At 30.1% G+C, this 17,411-nt stretch overlaps 2 protein-coding genes across 3 annotated transcripts; one reads left to right on the top strand and one right to left on the bottom strand.

Moving 5' to 3' along the window:
• Nucleotides 1-3,052: 3,052 nt before the first annotated feature.
• On the bottom strand, nucleotides 3,053-4,524 carry LOC108847174 (uncharacterized). The gene is made up of 4 exons (XM_018620365.1): nucleotides 4,235-4,524; nucleotides 3,854-4,140; nucleotides 3,511-3,744; nucleotides 3,053-3,396 (listed from the first exon to the last, which is right to left on the bottom strand). Exons 1-4 carry the CDS (start codon nucleotides 4,522-4,524, stop codon nucleotides 3,053-3,055), a joined length of 1,155 nt encoding a protein of 384 aa, XP_018475867.1.
• A 1,408-nt stretch (nucleotides 4,525-5,932) lies between these two features.
• On the top strand, nucleotides 5,933-7,477 carry LOC108813851 (uncharacterized). 2 transcript variants are annotated; one of them, XM_018586562.2, is made up of 6 exons: nucleotides 5,933-6,289; nucleotides 6,366-6,483; nucleotides 6,563-6,774; nucleotides 6,877-6,904; nucleotides 6,985-7,093; nucleotides 7,207-7,477. In XM_018586562.2, exons 1-6 carry the CDS (start codon nucleotides 6,005-6,007, stop codon nucleotides 7,286-7,288), a joined length of 834 nt encoding a protein of 277 aa, XP_018442064.1. In that variant the 5' UTR covers nucleotides 5,933-6,004; the 3' UTR covers nucleotides 7,289-7,477. The 2 variants fall into 2 exon arrangements, with proteins under 2 accessions (XP_018442064.1, XP_018442082.1); XM_018586580.2 differs by having other exon boundaries at nucleotides 5,941-6,289; nucleotides 6,566-6,774.
• Nucleotides 7,478-17,411: the final 9,934 nt, after the last annotated feature.

The following is a 17,411-nucleotide window of genomic DNA, read 5'->3' as shown; positions in this document are numbered from 1 at the left end:
TAACCGCTTCAACATCCATTCATGTGTTGTACTTGTTATTAGTTTGTATTTAATCTTTCTTCATTTTTAGTATAATAATTTGTCTTGTCACACCTTTTACCTTTTAATTTATACACATAGTTATGCCCTTTTTCAAAAAAAAAACTTATACACATAGTCTCGTAAAATATAATATATAAAAAAACATATTTAAAAAATCTACTGACCATATACCACCATTATTTGGTTGTTTGAACAAAAAAAAATCATGTTCTTGCAGAACTGTGTATGTTGTGATATGATGTAGGTGAAGAGTAAATATATGGAAGTAAAGTTAGTGATACGAACATGAGTCTATGTTGGTCTATGCCACAATTATTTGGTTTTGGAAGATTAATGAGCATAAGCATACACGGTCTTTGTATGCTTACGTTGTAAATGAGTCGGATATTTTTTTTCTTATGTCTGGAATGATATGGAACTCGTTGATTTAAGAATGGTTCAGTTTTATATGATCTAATTATATTAAGAGATTAACCAAAAATATTATAAAAGTGTTACTGGTTAGGTTTAACTAATCTATGTTGGTTAAGATTTGGTTTAATTTAAGTTGGTAGGTTGCATTGTATAGGAGGCATGATATATTCTAGCAACAACTATGAAAGAGTCCAAAATTTAAATGAGAACTTCAAATAGTAGATAATCCCTAAATTAATAGATTAGATACATCAATATAATTAAATCAGGATCCCTTTTATGGATTTACCCTTGACTTTTCTTAGTATATTACTTTTTGTGCCATCAAATTTGTCTTAAAAATTAAAACTCATTAAGAGTAGTTTAGGAAATGAAAATAAGACCATCTAAACTACCTAATAACATGCCTATAATTATACAACTAAAAAACACACGATTCCTAATAAATCTAACTGTCGTTTGTCATATTTTTTTCAACTTCTTTTATTTGCTAATAAATCTAACTGTCTAAATAATGCATAAATAATTATACAATTACATAAAAAAGCACACGAGATCTCATACATTTAACTTTTGTTTATAATATTTTTCATTCCAATTCAAATATTAAAAAATGTGATGTCGTGTGTTGTACCCATCTTGATTACTCTCTAGGTTTTTTTTGGGGTTAATTTTCACTTTTCATGAATAATAAACCATTTCGTTATCTATTCTATTGAAATAGGTTCATGTCCAGTTATTTACAATCTACATTTTTAATAATTAACTAACAAAATTTAACATATATATAATTCAGATTAGCTTTTAAATTATATTTAAATATAAAAATTAATTTTAAAAAATAAAAACAAAATTTATACCCGCCCTTTTTTAAGGGCGGGTCAGAATCTAGTTATTTGTTAAATATAATTCTTCTTGCACTTTTACTTACAAACCCATTTATCAAATATGTATAGTCAAGTTCTTTAACCATAGCTCTTTCAATCAACAATATCGGTAATCCATTCAATATTTCTTGAAACATACTCGATAGTAGATATGATTTTATGAGTTTTAACTTTGAAAAACTTCCTTCTATTATAGCAACTAAAACTGGAATAATCATCATTTATATGGTATGCAGTCCATGTGTTTGGATAACATCTTTCCATCTTCAAAAATCTAATACCTCAACTTGTTTCTTTATTTCTTCTGGTAAAACATTTTTTCAGAAGCTTCAACTCCATAAACAGATCATTGCCATCAATGTCAGAGTGAACACCATGCTTTAGATAAGTTTCTATATTGGCACAAGAAGCCATCAAACTATCATCTCTTGCAGATTTGAGTTTTTGCAAGTAAAAAAAAAAATCCAAAAATCTTTTCATAATTTTGAAGTTGATCAAACCTTGTCTCCAGGGAAGCCAAACTTTGATCCACAATTTTGATGAAGTAATCAACTCTGAAATGTTCTTCTGGTGTTAGCATTATGCTTTCTTCACTGTTTTCAGGTTCTTCATCATGATGTAACTTTTTCTGCTAGCACGTTTTGGTTTCAGTGAAAAGCCGGAGTTAATCATCATATCTGTAGCGACCTTTTCAGCTTCTATATTTGCTTCTTGAAAGTAGGTTTCTTTGTAGCTTCTTGAAAGAAACAAGTCTTTGCACCTGAACAATAGCAATCCCAATATCCACATCTTGTGACTGTAAAAGTTTTGCTTACTTTATTCACAACAAATAAAAGGTCATACCAACAAAGATCCAACGACTTAACACTGCCCTGCATTTGCCAATTTTTGTGCCTACATTGTTGTTCCCATTCTGATTCCTTCCTCTCCAAGCTTTCTATATTTCTTTTGAAACCTTCGGCTGACGAAAGAATCTCTTATCAAAATGGAACTGACCTTTGAAAGTATCTCTAGAAGCATAGAATCTAAGAAGGACTGGCCTATGATCAGACCCTCTTTTGTCTAGGAAAGTTTGATTAGATCCCGGGAATGTCATAGACCAAGCTTTATTCCCAAAACTTCTATCCAAACAGCACTGAATCCACTTCTTCTAACGCCATCCGCCCCAAGTGAATCTGTCTCCCTTACTACAAAACTCCTCCATTTCACAGCATTGAAGTATCTCCGAGAAAGGTTTAAAGGAAGCTTCAGATCTTCTAGGGCCCCATGTCTTCTCTCCATTGTTTAAGATTTCATTAAAATTTCCAACTATGCACCAAGGTTCTTTTCTATGACAGCCCCATCTACTAATCCTTTCCCAAACCACTTCACGTCCAACATCAGAAGGTTCTCCATAAATACAAGATAAAAAAAAGGTAAACTCACCAAACTGAACCAAACTGTCAATGACATTCTTATCCGCAAATTTTACATCCATTTTTATGTTTTTTTCCAAAAGAAAGTTAGACCACCACTTAATCCAACATGATCAACAGTGAAAACATTGTCATAGCCCAACCAAACTTGTAAATCAACTAAAATGTTCCGACAATTTTTTGTTTCCATCAAAAATAAAATCTCCGGGAAAAAGTTTTGATGTATCTCCCGTACTCTCTGAATTTTCAAACCTTGAGGCCGCTCCAAGCCTTGACAATTTCAGCTGACAATGCTCATTGGGAAGAGGGCGATCCCTCATGCGGGACCACCTGAAGGCATTGCGCCTTGTTGATAGAGCCAACCTCTGCTCCTTCCTCGGTCTTCTTTCTCTTCCTGGAACCCACCTCCTGCTTCCCCTCTCTTCTGAGGCTGCTCTGATCTCCACTGGCAGTGAGTAAAGCTAACTGATTTCTCTGTCTTTGCGCTCTTGGAGGTCTTCTCCTCACGTTAACCCTCTTCCTAGCTAACTGCCCCGGATGAACTAGGTTCCGTAAAACCAGTCTTAAGCACCGTTGGACAGTCAGACAGAGTACCGTAGAAGCTTCCTTCAGAGTCATCTCTTGTCTCCGCTGCTGAGCTTAGAGGTTCACCAAACACAAAAAAAAACTCTTGTTGGCTCTTATCGATGCTGCCATGAGTTTGTTTGAGTTAACATTTAGATCCCAGTTCGCTCGCTCCAACTCCTTGTTACCATACTCAAAAGTTGAACCTTTCCCTTTGTTAAGATCAGCAGTGATGATAGGAACCGATTCCAGCCTCAAGATGGGATTGCTTTCAGCTTCTCTGACAGATCTCTTTACTTTGTCAATCTTGATCGTCAAATCCTCACTCATATCAGAGATGAGAAACCTTCGCATTTCCTCAAGCACTTCCTTAGAAATCTTGGGACGACCAGTGAGGGGATCCGTCCCTACTTGCGCTTCTTCTAAAACCCCAAACATAGGGTCATTCCGAGACAGAACATGAGATCGTCTGCTTATCTCCACCAATATGTTGTTCCTCCTTATCTTAGCTTCATCTTGACGTTTCTTCACCAAGACAGGGCAAAATGCTTTCTTCATGGTTCAGCCTCTTGCAAGTGAAGCATCGCTTCTGCAATTTCTCATAGTCGAAATGAATCGTGTGGGATTTCCCTGCTCCCATGTTGAGAACCCTAGCCATTTTCAGGGGTTTAGCGACATTGAACCTCACTTGAACTCTATTAAAGTCTTGAGTTATGGGTTTTGAACGGTCAAAAGACACCACCTTGACCGCTCCTATCATTTCTCCCAGAGTCGTAAGCGCCGACTGAATGTAATAGTTCACTGGGATCTTGCTTATCCTTATCCACAGTGGTATGTACAGGAGATAGTCTTCAGGAGGGTTCTCCACCCAACGTTCCAACACCAGAGCCCACTCATTGTAAGTTTGAACACCTTTTTCCCCGCACATTAAAAAGGTCATACTCGTGTTGGAAGATGAACTGAAACCTCTCCTGAGATAGGGCTACTCCCCTAACTCTTCCTTCTTTTTGCCACATCCTCGGCATAATTAGTATCAGACTAGACATTTTTTGGCATTCATGGTTGAGAGCTCTCCCCATAATGCTCAATGCATTCTCCTCCGCAGAGCTGAAGCCCGTAAGCTCCTGCATCGTGAAGGGGACTTCTTCTTCTTCATCCTCGAGTGAAAGAGCCATCAGAGCTCTGTCCATAGCCACATACATCTTGAAATTCGCCTTAAAACTCAACAGATCTCAGATTCAAAATAAATGTTCAACCACCAAGACTTTAATGCTCAAAAACAAGTGGGTGAGAAGTGGAATATAGTAGTTAAATAAGAAAGTACTGAATCTTTTGGAATAAAATGTGTGAAATTTTTTTGTCTAATCAAAAAAGTCAACCAGAAACATCCCCAAAAACATAAACTAAAGCCCACTAGGGATTACTTGAGAGCACTTTCTCACTTAACTTTCTCTCTCTAAAGAATTTTTTGCAATTAAATGTAGTTTTAGCAAATAGAAATTTGAAATATATATATATATATTTTTAACATAAATATATACATATTTTATGACAGTTCTAAATATTTTTTAATTGTGTTTTACAAAATTTAATTTGTAAATGGGTATACTTTTAATTTAAACTAATACTACTATAGAAATTATAACTAGGAAATTGTGTAGTTATAAACTTTTTATATCTATGAATTTCTAATCGAAATTTCTGTAAACTTGAACATAATAATACTTCGACAAACAAAAAATATTTTAGGAGACTAGACATAATTGATAGAATGGTAGAAATTAGGGGTGGGCACTTTAACCGATATCCGAAGTGGCACCCGAACCCGAAAAACCCGAACCGAAATCCGAACCGAAGTAGTAAAATACCCGAACGGATATTAAGTTAGGAGAGATTGGATATCCGAACCCGAACGGGTAATACCCGAACCCGAATGGATATCCGAAAATAACCGAACATGTGTATACTTACCCTTATATTTCTAGTTTACATCTCTCATTTTATTTAAAATATTTATATTGATGTTAGACATACTTTAAAATCATATAGTATAGATATAATTATGGAGAAAATAATTTGATATTCATTTGAAATGCATGTTAAACTTTTTATTTCATATATTAATCAAAGTTACATCCAAAGTTTAAAAACAATAGCCAAATTAATATTTTTATTTTGGAAATGTTATCTCCAAATCTATTAATCATTCAATCTATAAAAAGAAAAAAAAATCAGTTAAGTAAAATCTATATTTTTAAATATAAAAAACTTTAAAAAAGAAAATTTTATTTTTATTTCTTTTAAAATCTAAATATCCGAACCCGATCCGAAATAACCGAACCCGAACTAAAAATACCCGAACCCGATCCGAAGTTCAGAAATACCCGAACGGATATTATACTCCTATACCGAAATACCTGAAAATCCGAAATACCCGATCCGAACCCGAACGGGTACCCGAACGCCCACCCCTAGTAGAAATCGTCGAATGGTAGAAAACTGAAATACGTAATAGATAAGGATCGTATTTCCAAAATAAAACTAAGAGAAGTATTTTATGTGTAGCTTGTCGTTTATAAACACGTAAACGACAAGTAGTCTCCTAAGAAAAATCAGAATCAAATCATATCCAGAATTCGAGACGAGGGCTAAGAAGAAAATCATCAATCAATCAAACCCAAGATGGCGGGTCACCACGCGATCGAGGTTACAAAGACGGTGCTGGAGGTTGCGGACGTAGCGTGGACCGCCGTGGAAGTCTACCACCAACACCACCACCACGACCATCACAGCGACGAAGGCGAGAACCACGACGAGTCAACAAATCCGATCACGGATCCACGAGATCGAGAATTAGAATCTCTTCGCCAAGAGAATCTCCGTCTCAGGACGTTGCTTGAAGCGAATCTTAAGCTCTTTGAGACTCTCGCTGAATCCGCTGCCTTATCTCACGATTGCCCTAAAGACGTAAGCATAACGAAATTGATTTCTACTTCTTTTTTTTTAGGGATTTTATAACGAAATTTTTGAAATTACGAAACAGATCTATGCGAGGCTTGTATCGATGGTTACTTCGAGAGATTTCTTGGCTCGATTAGAAAGTCTGAGGCAAGCTTTATCTAATGGAACTCAAAATCAGTTTCCCTTCAAAGAGCCTACAGGTAATAGTATTCCGATTGTTGAATCTTGTCAAAATGATGTGTAATTAATTCAGCCAGCCTGTTTGGTTTATTTCTCCAGAAGATGATGTGCAGACTGTTGAAGTTCTTATAGAGATTGATCACCAAGAACCAAGCTGGTGGGTTTTGGTGACAGACGACATGATCCCTAGCAATGTCGAGGAAAAAAGCGCTATCGATAACGACCATTACATTGTTGTGAATGAGGAACATGTGGTTGATGCTGTTGCACACTTTTTAGCAAAATGCATCATGTCAAACCCCAAAGCTAAGGTATATTGTATATTCTAGTGTATTTCTTTGTTTGAGCATGTGTTTGGATTTCACTACTTCGATCTCAATATCCACTTTTGTCTACTTTCTTTCAAATCGCAGATTCTCAAACCTGAAGAGCTTCAGAAGAGTAAGTTTACTCTCTTTGAGAGTTTTGAATCGTTTTAAAGTTCTTTTTCTTATGCACAGTGCCGTCTCGGTCTTTTGCAGTTCTTGCACAAGAAGTTAGTGCTCTGAGCAAGGTAGGGAGGGTAGTGGATATATGGCATGCTGGGAAAATGTTCTACACGTTTTCCACATGGGGACTTGCTTTTGGAGGGTATGACTGATTTTTCTGCTGGTGTTTCTAAGATATTTTGAAACACAAGTTCTGTGAACTGGTTTTGGGATCAGCTGCGTCGAGTTATGTAGCATTTTGTTGTTTAATTTCAGGTTATATCAAGCTCGTGGTGCGTTGAAGATAGCTGCTAAGGGCGTTCATGCAACAAGCAAAGTTGTTCTGAGGGCTCTCTGAAAGTTGTAAAAGGGGTCTACTGTGATGAAAGCAGAGATGATTCTCCACTTTCTCATGGTTTGTGTTTCTGTGTTGTGTTGGAATGACTTTTACTTTAGTTACTACTATCATTGGGTCATTGCTTGTGTAAATAGTGTAAAAAGTGTGATCAGAATTGTACTTTACTTTACTTGAATTCTTCATTTGTTCTTTGATTCTCGTAAATGACTGCATAGACAGCGCACTTGAACTGAAAACATAAAACTTAACACAAAAGCTCATGTTAAAAAAAAACAGTAAGAGTATACCATCTCCAATTGCCTCTCATATTATTAAAGGAAATATCAAACTTAACGGTAAATTTGGTTGATAGTGCATCTTTGTGAAAGAAAAAGTTTGATATGAACAGTATTTCCTTAAATTTCAAAAAAAGTATATCCATAATTTTATTTTTATTATTGAACCGTTTATTCGTAAATAAGAGGTCGATCGTATTGAAAAAGTCGTGTTGACAAACGAGGCTTGATAATTTCCAAATATAAGGAGCGATATAGGCACTACTCTGTCCATTGATTCGCACAACCACAATTAGGAAATTACCTGCCCAAAAAATCGTATTGACAAAGTCGTGTTGCCAGAGCCGCCAATCTAAACTATTAAGACTAAAGTACAATTAGCTATGTCCCCTTAGTTTTGCACAAAAATTACAATTGAATGCCATTGACTTAAACTCATCATTTTGCTTCTTTTTTCTAACCCACCGATTTTTTATTTTTGGGTTTTCAATAAATTCTTGGCCCAGTCATTTGTTACATATTGTGTTAACAAAAAAAATGAAATATCCTAGATCGTGATACACAAGAATTTTTCTTGAGCATAAATATAGAAAATACAAAACCTAACTAAATACACCGATATTCACACATATTGTTAAAGGAATATTCTTATTTATATACCCAATGATCTCGCCTAATTAATTATGGTATTAAATGTAAATCTTATTTAATTTTGAAATCTACTAGCATATATATATATATATATATAGATACGTCGCATCCTTCTTTTCTATGCATTTACATACCAAAGCAAAAAAAAATGGCTACGGTAGACCACCCAAAAAAAGAACTATATTCTGTGTAGCATTTTATGGGTGTTTTTTTCTGTGGTAAAAATTAAAACACCAAACTGAATTATTTTATATATTAGACAAAAACAATATTTTGTAAATAAAGTCTTATATTTTTTGTTTAGTTACATAAAATTAGTTAGAGGATACAATATTTTAAAAAAAATTACAATTAATAATAATTAATATAAACTATTTTTTAAATGAAAATTTCAAAAATGTTGTTAAATTTTAAAATAAATTAACAAAAATCAAGTTTTTAATAAATTATTAGTACAATATCATAGAAAACAAAATGCACAAGTTATAAAAATTTCAAAACAAACTGCACAACTTATAAAATTCCGGGTAGGTTTGTAAGAACCGAAATATATCCAAATAGACTGAAGTACAAATTTGAATTAAACTTTAATGCATCTCAATATTTACAGTTTGTGTCACTGGGTATCTGAAATATTTCAATTCGGATCGAATTCGGTTTTGGTTCTCTAATCATCAAAATTTTGAATAATTTGGATATTTAATCAATTTTGATTCGGGTTTGGTACTACTCTTTCGGATCGGGATCAGTTCGATTCTTCAGATTTGAATTTTTTATTCAGCCCTAATATTGATATAAAAAACAAATAGCAACATATTTTTGAACAATACACCCGCACGGGCGTGCGAGTCAAAATCTAGTGCTTAATTACAACAATTGGCAGCATTGCGTCTTGCGAATTGGATGCAAAGTCATAATAACTCTTTACAAAAGAGCTTTCTATCATTTGTATTTCTATTTAGGCTGTTGTCTCTGCACAAGCGCGAAGTTTTTGACGGAATTCTTGTTTCATCTTAATATTTGCTAGGATTACTGTAGTTGTGAAATTTGCGTTTTGGGTTAATCATTGTTTTCAAGTTTTTTAATGTTATAGGGTTGAGTTGTGATAATGAATTGTGCTGATATTTCCATATTGTTTTTCACTTTACGAAAGACTAAACTGTTTTAGTATTGTGATTGTTATAGTTCGTGGTGTTGCTTGCTGTGTCACTGGAACTTTTTTTGTTTGTTTGTTTTTTTAATTTGTTTCTTGTACTGTTAAGAGTACATAAATTATATTAAGGTTGTTGAGAGTACCTTTTGTTTGTGAATATTTTTCTCCAGTTTACATGTGTAAGTTGTGTGTATTAAGCCATGTTTGAAACTACACTAGGTGCTAGTCGGCGGTAATTTAGAGCCCAGCGAGTTATCAAAAGATCGGGTATTAAACAAGGTATACGCAAAGACTAATTTTATATTTTTAATTATAAATATAGGATATATACTAATACAAGTGAAATATGACGAGGGAACCAAATAGTCTGTTGGTTCGTAACACTTATGTTGCTGTCCCGAGTGTTAGGTTCTATTCTTTGATGTTGCAGTTTTTGGGGCGGTTAACATCCGTGGAGCGCCTAGTCAGGCGCCTACTCAGGCTAGGCACCCGCGTTTTTGAACAGGGGCATTAATTAATAATATTTAATATTCTTATTATGTTTGTTATATATATTTTTTTTCTAAACTTGCCGATTTTACCTTACCTTAAAAACAAATATATGAAGACTTGTAAAAATAATTATAAAATGAGTGACAATTAGGAGTATTTGAGCCTTAATGGATTTTAACGAATTTATGTATTTCCCATTCGAAGACAATAGAATTGGCCTGTTGACATTAGGCATGTAAGCTATTTTCATAAGAAAAGAGGAGTGAGCAGATGCAGATGTTGTTGTCGATTGTCTCTTGCATCTCTTGATGTGCTTGTGTTTGTTTCTCTTTTATGTAATGGGTAATATGTAAACAAAAATCAAAGTTAGCTGTATTTATTAGAGTTCATAATTTACTCTGATTTTTTTGTTTAGGTGATTTCACTGATCTTAGTTGCCGTCTTCGTCTTCTTCGTAAATTTCTGCGAAAGTAAGTTTTTAACCTGTTAAATAGCTGGTAGTGTAGTTTGTATTTGTTTACCCGACTCGATGTACGTGTCGTTGAGTTTTAGTTGGGGTGATTGATTTGGTATATCTGTTTTGAAGTTTGTTTGTAATATTATACAAAAAATAGAGGTGATCGTTAATGATCCGTCTTTTTGGGATTTTAGTTTTAGGTGTTCTGATTGTTTGGGTTGTTGTGGTTTCTTTTAAGCTGTAAAATAAAGGTTTATGTGAAATTAATTTGATAAGTAATGAAGATAAATAGACGACCACAGATCCGGAGTAGCAGATATTTTTGATCATTGATGTTAGTACCATATAGACAGTAATATGAAGGGAATTGTTGACTTTTTTCTTACGGGTCAATGAGGAGACAGACAACGACTCGGAGCACTGGACATAACGGATCATCCCAACCATATATGCGAGTCTAAATATGGGAAAATTGCCAATAGAGAAAAAAAAACAAGGGTGCTGTCCCTTTGATATAAATCCCTTTTTGTCCAAAATTTCTCCTTTTTACCCTTTGTATTTCTGAAAACTAATGAAATAAATAGTTTTGTGAATCAAAAAATATTAAAAATATAAACAATTAATAAAACACCCATATACACAAGCTGGTATTTTTTCTTTTTTCAAAAAGTTGATAAATATAAATTTGAAAATACGTTCTACTAAAGGTAGAATGTGCCTTCTACGGAAAATGGTATAGTAGAAAACGATTTCTAAAATAAACACGTTCATCTACTATTTTTAGAACGTACATTCTACTATTTACTAAATTTCTAAATAAGTGGAATGCGCATTCTACTAATCTTAAAGCTATCTACTTTTCGTCTAGATGCATTTTCTACTTTTATTAAGTATTCTAAATTTCGCGGAATGTGTTTTCTAAAATGTACTCTTACGTCTACTAAAAGTAGAAAGCGTGTTCTGGATTTTTGTCAATCTTCTAAACTTTTAGAAGGCGCCTTCTACGGATAAGATTACCTGATTTTTGCGAAAATTAATGAAAGTTTCAGTTAAAGAATATTCTAAAAATCTCCTAAAAATATTCTAATCTCCTAAAACGTGTTATTTTCGATTTTACTTGTCAAAAGATTTTAAAAAATCTTTTTCCCTTGTCTTCTTCTTTAAATTAATCTAGTTTTTCCATAGTTTTTCTTTTCATTTTTTTCATAAACTCTTGTTCTATATGATTCATATCTATACAACATGTGGATTTTTGAAACTAGGTGCAATTTTTTGTAAAGTTTTATTTTTATAAAGTTTACAAATTTTATTTTTACAAAAAATATTTTTAAATGTTTTATTTTTATTAAAAAGTTCGATAACATTAAAAAGGTTACAAACATTTTAAAATTTTTATAAAAATAAAACTTTGTAAAATGTTTTTTTAATAAAGTTAGTTTAAAGTTTTTATTAATTTTTTTTAATTTTAATTTTTATTTTTATAATGTATAAAAATTTTATTTAATTAAAGTTTTATTAAAAACGTTTTAAACTTTTTATAAAATAAAACTTTGTAAAATGTTTTTAATAGGTTTATTTAACTTTTTTATTAATTTTTTTTTGTAAATTATTTTTATTTTTACAAAGTTTATTTTTATTAAAAAAAATTTAAAAGTTTTATTTTATTTTCCCTTTTTAAAACGTTTTTAATTAAAATTTTTAAAATTCTTTTAGTTTAATGTGTTTAATAAAAACTTTAAACAAACTTGATAAAATTTTTAAACTTTATAAAAATAAAAATAAAAATAAAACTTTACAAAAAGTTTTTAATAAAAAGTTTAAACAAACTTTATAGCAATACATTTTTTTTACTAAAAATTTTGATAAAATTAAAAAGTTTACATACATTTTAAACTTTTTATGAAAAGTAAAACTTTGTAAACTGTTTTTATTAGGTTGATTTAACGTTTTTATTAAAGAAATTTGTAAATTATTTTTATTTTTATTTTTATTTTTATTAAGTTTTACAAAGTTTATTTTTATTAAACAAATAAAAGTTTTTATTTTTATTTTCCCTTTTTAAAAGTTTTTAATTATTATTTTTAAATTCTATTAGTTTAATGTGTTTAATTAGATTAATCAAAGGTTATTTTTGGGATTATGAAAAAAATTACACTAAGGAGACAACTAAATGATGGTTTTATACTATAGGGACAACCATGCTGAATTTTTGTTCCGTTTTGGCAATTTTCCCTATTATTATTTTTTTTTTTTTAATTTTCCCTATTATTATTCAACAAAAAATCAGGAAATCAATTAAAAATAATTATGTTAAATAAATGTGATAGATCAAAGATTAACTTACCTTTTTATTAAGGAAGAGAACTGTGATTCCCATAAATTCACTGCCTTTCTTGAAGTTCAGTGAACCCCATAAGCGGAGGAAGCGAGCGACTATGCTCCGACTACTACAACCAAGATGGAGAGATTCGAAGGTTGAGTGAAGGACGCTGGTGACGCTGGTGACGCCGGTTTGAGGAACTGGAGAAGTATAGAGAGACATTTTCTAGAAGATAGTTAAAGCTGAGAGGAATCGATGAGTTTTGTGGAAATGCATATTGGGTTCATCAAAGATAAGAATCACATATATATATATATATATATATAAGGATTACAGAGGGGATACAAAACAGAAACCTTTATGATCAAGCGATTTAAGATGTGAAGACGAAGAGTTCACCGGTGAAAAAAGAGATTACAAACAGACACGTCTGAGACGATGATGATGAATAGAACCCTAACTCATGTTAAACGATGACGGCTTACAATATGAGAGAACTATAACTGTTGCAAATTTGAGCTTTTTCTTCATATGACTGATGAAGCCCATTTAAAAACGAAACCCATAATACACTTGCAGATCCGGCCCTCAGAGGAAGCCATAGAAGCAAGGGTTTCCCGCCTTCATAAATATATTAGCTTCGGCCATCAACGCAAGAAAATAATTTATAAAACAGAGTATAATCATAAGGATATTATAGAAAGACAAGTGAGTAGAGAAATGAATGACAATATTAAAAATAGAACGTACCATTGATAAGGAGAAAGAATAGTATACCACAGACGTCAAAGGATTAATTTTATTTTGGAAGAGAAGTCGATAAATACATAGGGGGCAATATGAGTCGGAAAAGTTTCCATTAGAAGATACAATTAAGGTAAGCGTATATAACAAATTTTGGGTATATCTGAGAATAAGGGGATTCAATATCCTTTCCAAATGTTTTTAAATATATTACAGAATAAAGGTCATTTAGAAAAAAAAGATTTTATAGGCGGTTACAGAAATAATAGCATTTTTGAAACTATTTAATAGGTAGGGAAAATTATTAATTTCCATACAAAGAAGCACTGACAAATTAGTGGATTCAATATTATTGGGTATCTTAAATTGAACTCTCCATTAGATTTGCTAAAATTATTGTGTGGATTGTCATAGGTTGAGTTGAGAAACATTTAAGAGAAACTAGATCTTGACCCGTGCGACCGCACAGTTATTAATTTTCTGTTTTAGTTTTTATTTATTTATACTAAATGATGTATTAATAATACTTGATCGTTTTACATTGACTACGTTAGGTCTGATTCGGTTAAAATTTATTTGGGTTTGAGATTTCCGAGTTTAAAGATTTCAGAAACATTCAAATATTTATATATTTTGGTTTCGGTTTGATTCGGGTATTTGTGGGTTTGGTTTGGATATGGATAACCCGTTTGAATTATTTTAAAATTTCAAAATTTATATATACTTTAAGTTTCTCAAAACATATAAATTTGAGTAATGTAAGCCAAAATACCTAAATTAAAAATTTAAAATAGGTTGAACTTTAATATTTGGATGGAGAATAAATATATATTTTAAATATTTTTGGTGTTTGATTATTGTTTATCTACTTTATATGTTTACTTTTGACTATTTTTATATTTTAAAATAGTTTAGACAACTTTAAGTTAGGCAAAAAAAACAACTTTAAAATATCATTAATTGTTGAAGAATAAAAAACAAAATACATTAATCTAACTAAAAAGATAAACATTAAAGTAGGAAAGAAAAAAAACACATTAATCTAACTGAAAAAGACAAACATTAAAATAGGAAAGAAAAAAAAACACATTAATATAACTGAAAAAGACAAGCATTAAAATAGAAAATCCAATTTAATTCTCAGTGGCATGCAATTGTAAATAACACTGAAAACTAAGGGGTATTCTATATGTGTACTTCTGTTTTAATAAGATAGACTAGAGTTTGACCCGCCCTTTCAAAGGGCGGATAAGATTTTTTTTTTGTCATCATCCTATGTATTGATCTTCTTCGTTTGTTAAATGTTTGAGATTGGTTTAGTCAACAAATTTATTAACTCGTCTTTTTATTCATCAATATGTTTAAATATAATGTTTGGTTTTTGGTTTTGGTTTTATGTTGTTTTTCTTTTTGGATTTCGGTTTCAGTTTGATTATAGTTTTTTTCTTTTTTTGGTTTAAGAGATATATAAACCGTTCATTATTTATGAAAATAACTTAATATAACTATACTTGTGTTTATCCGACCCGGATCTATGGGCTTAGTTTTTTTTCCAAAAAATTATTTACTGAAAATTAGAAATTTCATACATGTATTTTTATTAAAAATTGTTTTATAAATACATAAACTAAAACTAATAAATATAATTTGTTTAAAATAAGGTAATTCATTTATAAAACCCATCATTATTAATTTTATTTATATTTAAAACTGTAAATTATAGTAAAACAATATTTAATTTTTATATTGGTCAAAATTTATTTTATTATTATAGAAATAAATATACTTCATTCAACCCGTATCATACTATATCGAATTATTTTTAATACTCAAATTTAAATATGTAATTATTTCTTATTTTATATATCTTACTTTAATATTTTATTTTAATATGTTGAAGTATGTGGTAAAATTCATGAATGTATGTTATTCTTTAATTTTATGATTTATAAATTTAATAAATTAATTAAGTTACTTTATATTTATTAGTTGATGTATTAATTTAATTATGAATATAAACATTATGGGAATATTATTTTATATTCTATAATGAAAGAATTAATATTTGTTAATAATTTGTTTTAAAATAATTACGAATTTTATTATTTAAAAATAAATATGAAAAAGAATTTATGTTTACATCTTAAATAAATAGACATTAAAATATATTTTTATAATAAAATCTTAGAAAATGATACTTGACAATATCGTTTTAGATATCTTATTTTGAAAATATTATTAAGTTAGTTGTAAGAGAGAAAATAGGAAGTTAAATTAATTCTATTTTACAAATCTTGAAATATTAATAGATATTTGTTAGATTAGAAAAACATTATATGATAATAACTAATGAAATTATTTAGTTGGACTGTTATAACTTTTTTGATAGTCCAAAACATAGTCGATAAAAAGTTCTCCTGTTTTAATAGTATTGATACATAATAATTATTACTAGAACAATGCACTATTTGTAAAGATGCAAACAAACATTTTTTGTGAATATTCGGGTAAGTTTTCTGATCTAACGTGATATGTTTCACCACAAATTTTGAAAACAAATGGACTAAGAGCTATCTTGATCACATCGTAATTAATTCCTTCTTACTTTTTTGGCAAATATTTATCTGATGATCAGTTAGCTTCGTATTTTCTTGATCCTCGTAGTATCTAACATTCTCCTGCATTAAATAAAACACTAATCAATATGAAAGAATAAATTATTTAAATTATTATGTTAAGAAAACGACAATCAACGAAATTATGTTAGATCAATATGAATTGAAATTCATCCGAATCAGACAATAAATAAAATTGATTCTTAAAAACTACCAAATAACTCACTTTATTATTTATTTCCTTCTAAGCAATTTGGTATTGACAGTGAAGATTCACCTGCATTAGAAATGACGGATTAGTAAACAAATGAAAACCACAAAACATCAAAGATTATTATCAGGAAGAGATATCGGTGAATTATGTTGAACGAAAACTATACAAATGAAAATGTAGAGGGTAATGGAAAATATGTAATCTGTTGGAATGAAACTCGATTCATTATAGAGTAAATATAATGAAAGTAAAACTTCCTCGAGAAGAACACTTAATAGTTTAAAATGAAATTTAACGAAACTTCCAAATATATTATAGGAATAATTGTGTATAGAATTCCTTACGTACCGACTTGACTTTTTAAAAAGACTAGATCTTGATCCTTGCGCTCGAACGGATATTTATTTTTATTTTTTATACACTGATATTCTTATATAATTAATAGTAAATATATTAACAGTAATCATATAACAAATTTTAAATTTAGGTATTTCCAAACATAATAATGGTATTATTTGTATTTGTAATTTTTTTTAAAAAATTATCAATTGTATTTCTCATTTTTTATAAAAAATATTTTTATAGCTCTAGAGTGGGAGACCAAACAGTTTTATTCTACAATTTGATTTGTGTCTCTCCGCTACTATTATTCATATTACATTTCATATAAAACTCTTAAATATATTACTATAATTTAAAATATAATTTAGATTAGATTTTATTAATTTGAAAATCTACTTAAAAATATGAAAAATTGATTAGAAACGTTTATAGTTTAAATACATTTCATTTTAAAATTTATTAAACACTAATTTATGCATTTATGCATTATTTTATCTATCTTGTAAATCAATAAATATATATCTGTTTTCTTATAATTATTATTTTTTATATATTAGATAAAGCTATTTTGTTTTCATTTTAAAAAATTGCAATTGAAATGTCCGGAAAAATAAATATATATAGTATTGTAATATTTAAATTAGAAGAGTCAATTTATTATATATAATTGGGCTATATTTATTGATATGAGAATTCAAACAATTGATGATTTTTTTTAAAAAAAATTATTAATATGATAATTTTATTTTCAATGAACCAATAAATTAACCTGGTAATTTAATCAATCTCCCCATTTTTCTTTTACTTGCAAAGGTGAATTTTATATTTTAGATTTCTTTTGTAAATAGAAGATTGCAGTC

The sequence above is a fragment of the Raphanus sativus genome, chromosome 1 (genome assembly GCF_000801105.2).
Source record: "Raphanus sativus cultivar WK10039 chromosome 1, ASM80110v3, whole genome shotgun sequence".
Lineage (NCBI taxonomy): Eukaryota > Viridiplantae > Streptophyta > Magnoliopsida > Brassicales > Brassicaceae > Raphanus > Raphanus sativus.
The sequence above is the reverse complement of the archived record's forward strand: the minus strand, read 5'-3'. Positions and strand labels throughout refer to the sequence as shown.

What these genes read in the sequence shown, in the direction of transcription:
- LOC108847174 (XM_018620365.1), bottom strand. Translation starts at nt 4,524, where the DNA reads ATGTATGTGGCTATGGACAGAGCTCTGATGGCTCTTTCACTCGAGGAT. An exon ending in TTTAATGTGCGGGGAAAAAG is followed by an intron (nt 4,141 to 4,234) that starts GTGTTCAAACTT and finishes ACTGTGGATAAG; the next exon opens with GATAAGCAAGATCCCAGTGA. An exon ending in AAGCATTTTGCCCTGTCTTG is followed by an intron (nt 3,745 to 3,853) that starts GTGAAGAAACGT and finishes TTGGGGTTTTAG; the next exon opens with AAGAAGCGCAAGTAGGGACG.
- LOC108813851 (XM_018586562.2), top strand. Translation starts at nt 6,005, where the DNA reads ATGGCGGGTCACCACGCGATCGAGGTTACAAAGACGGTGCTGGAGGTT. An exon ending in ACCTGAAGAGCTTCAGAAGA is followed by an intron (nt 6,905 to 6,984) that starts GTAAGTTTACTC and finishes GGTCTTTTGCAG; the next exon opens with TTCTTGCACAAGAAGTTAGT. An exon ending in TGGGGACTTGCTTTTGGAGG is followed by an intron (nt 7,094 to 7,206) that starts GTATGACTGATT and finishes GTTTAATTTCAG; the next exon opens with GTTATATCAAGCTCGTGGTG.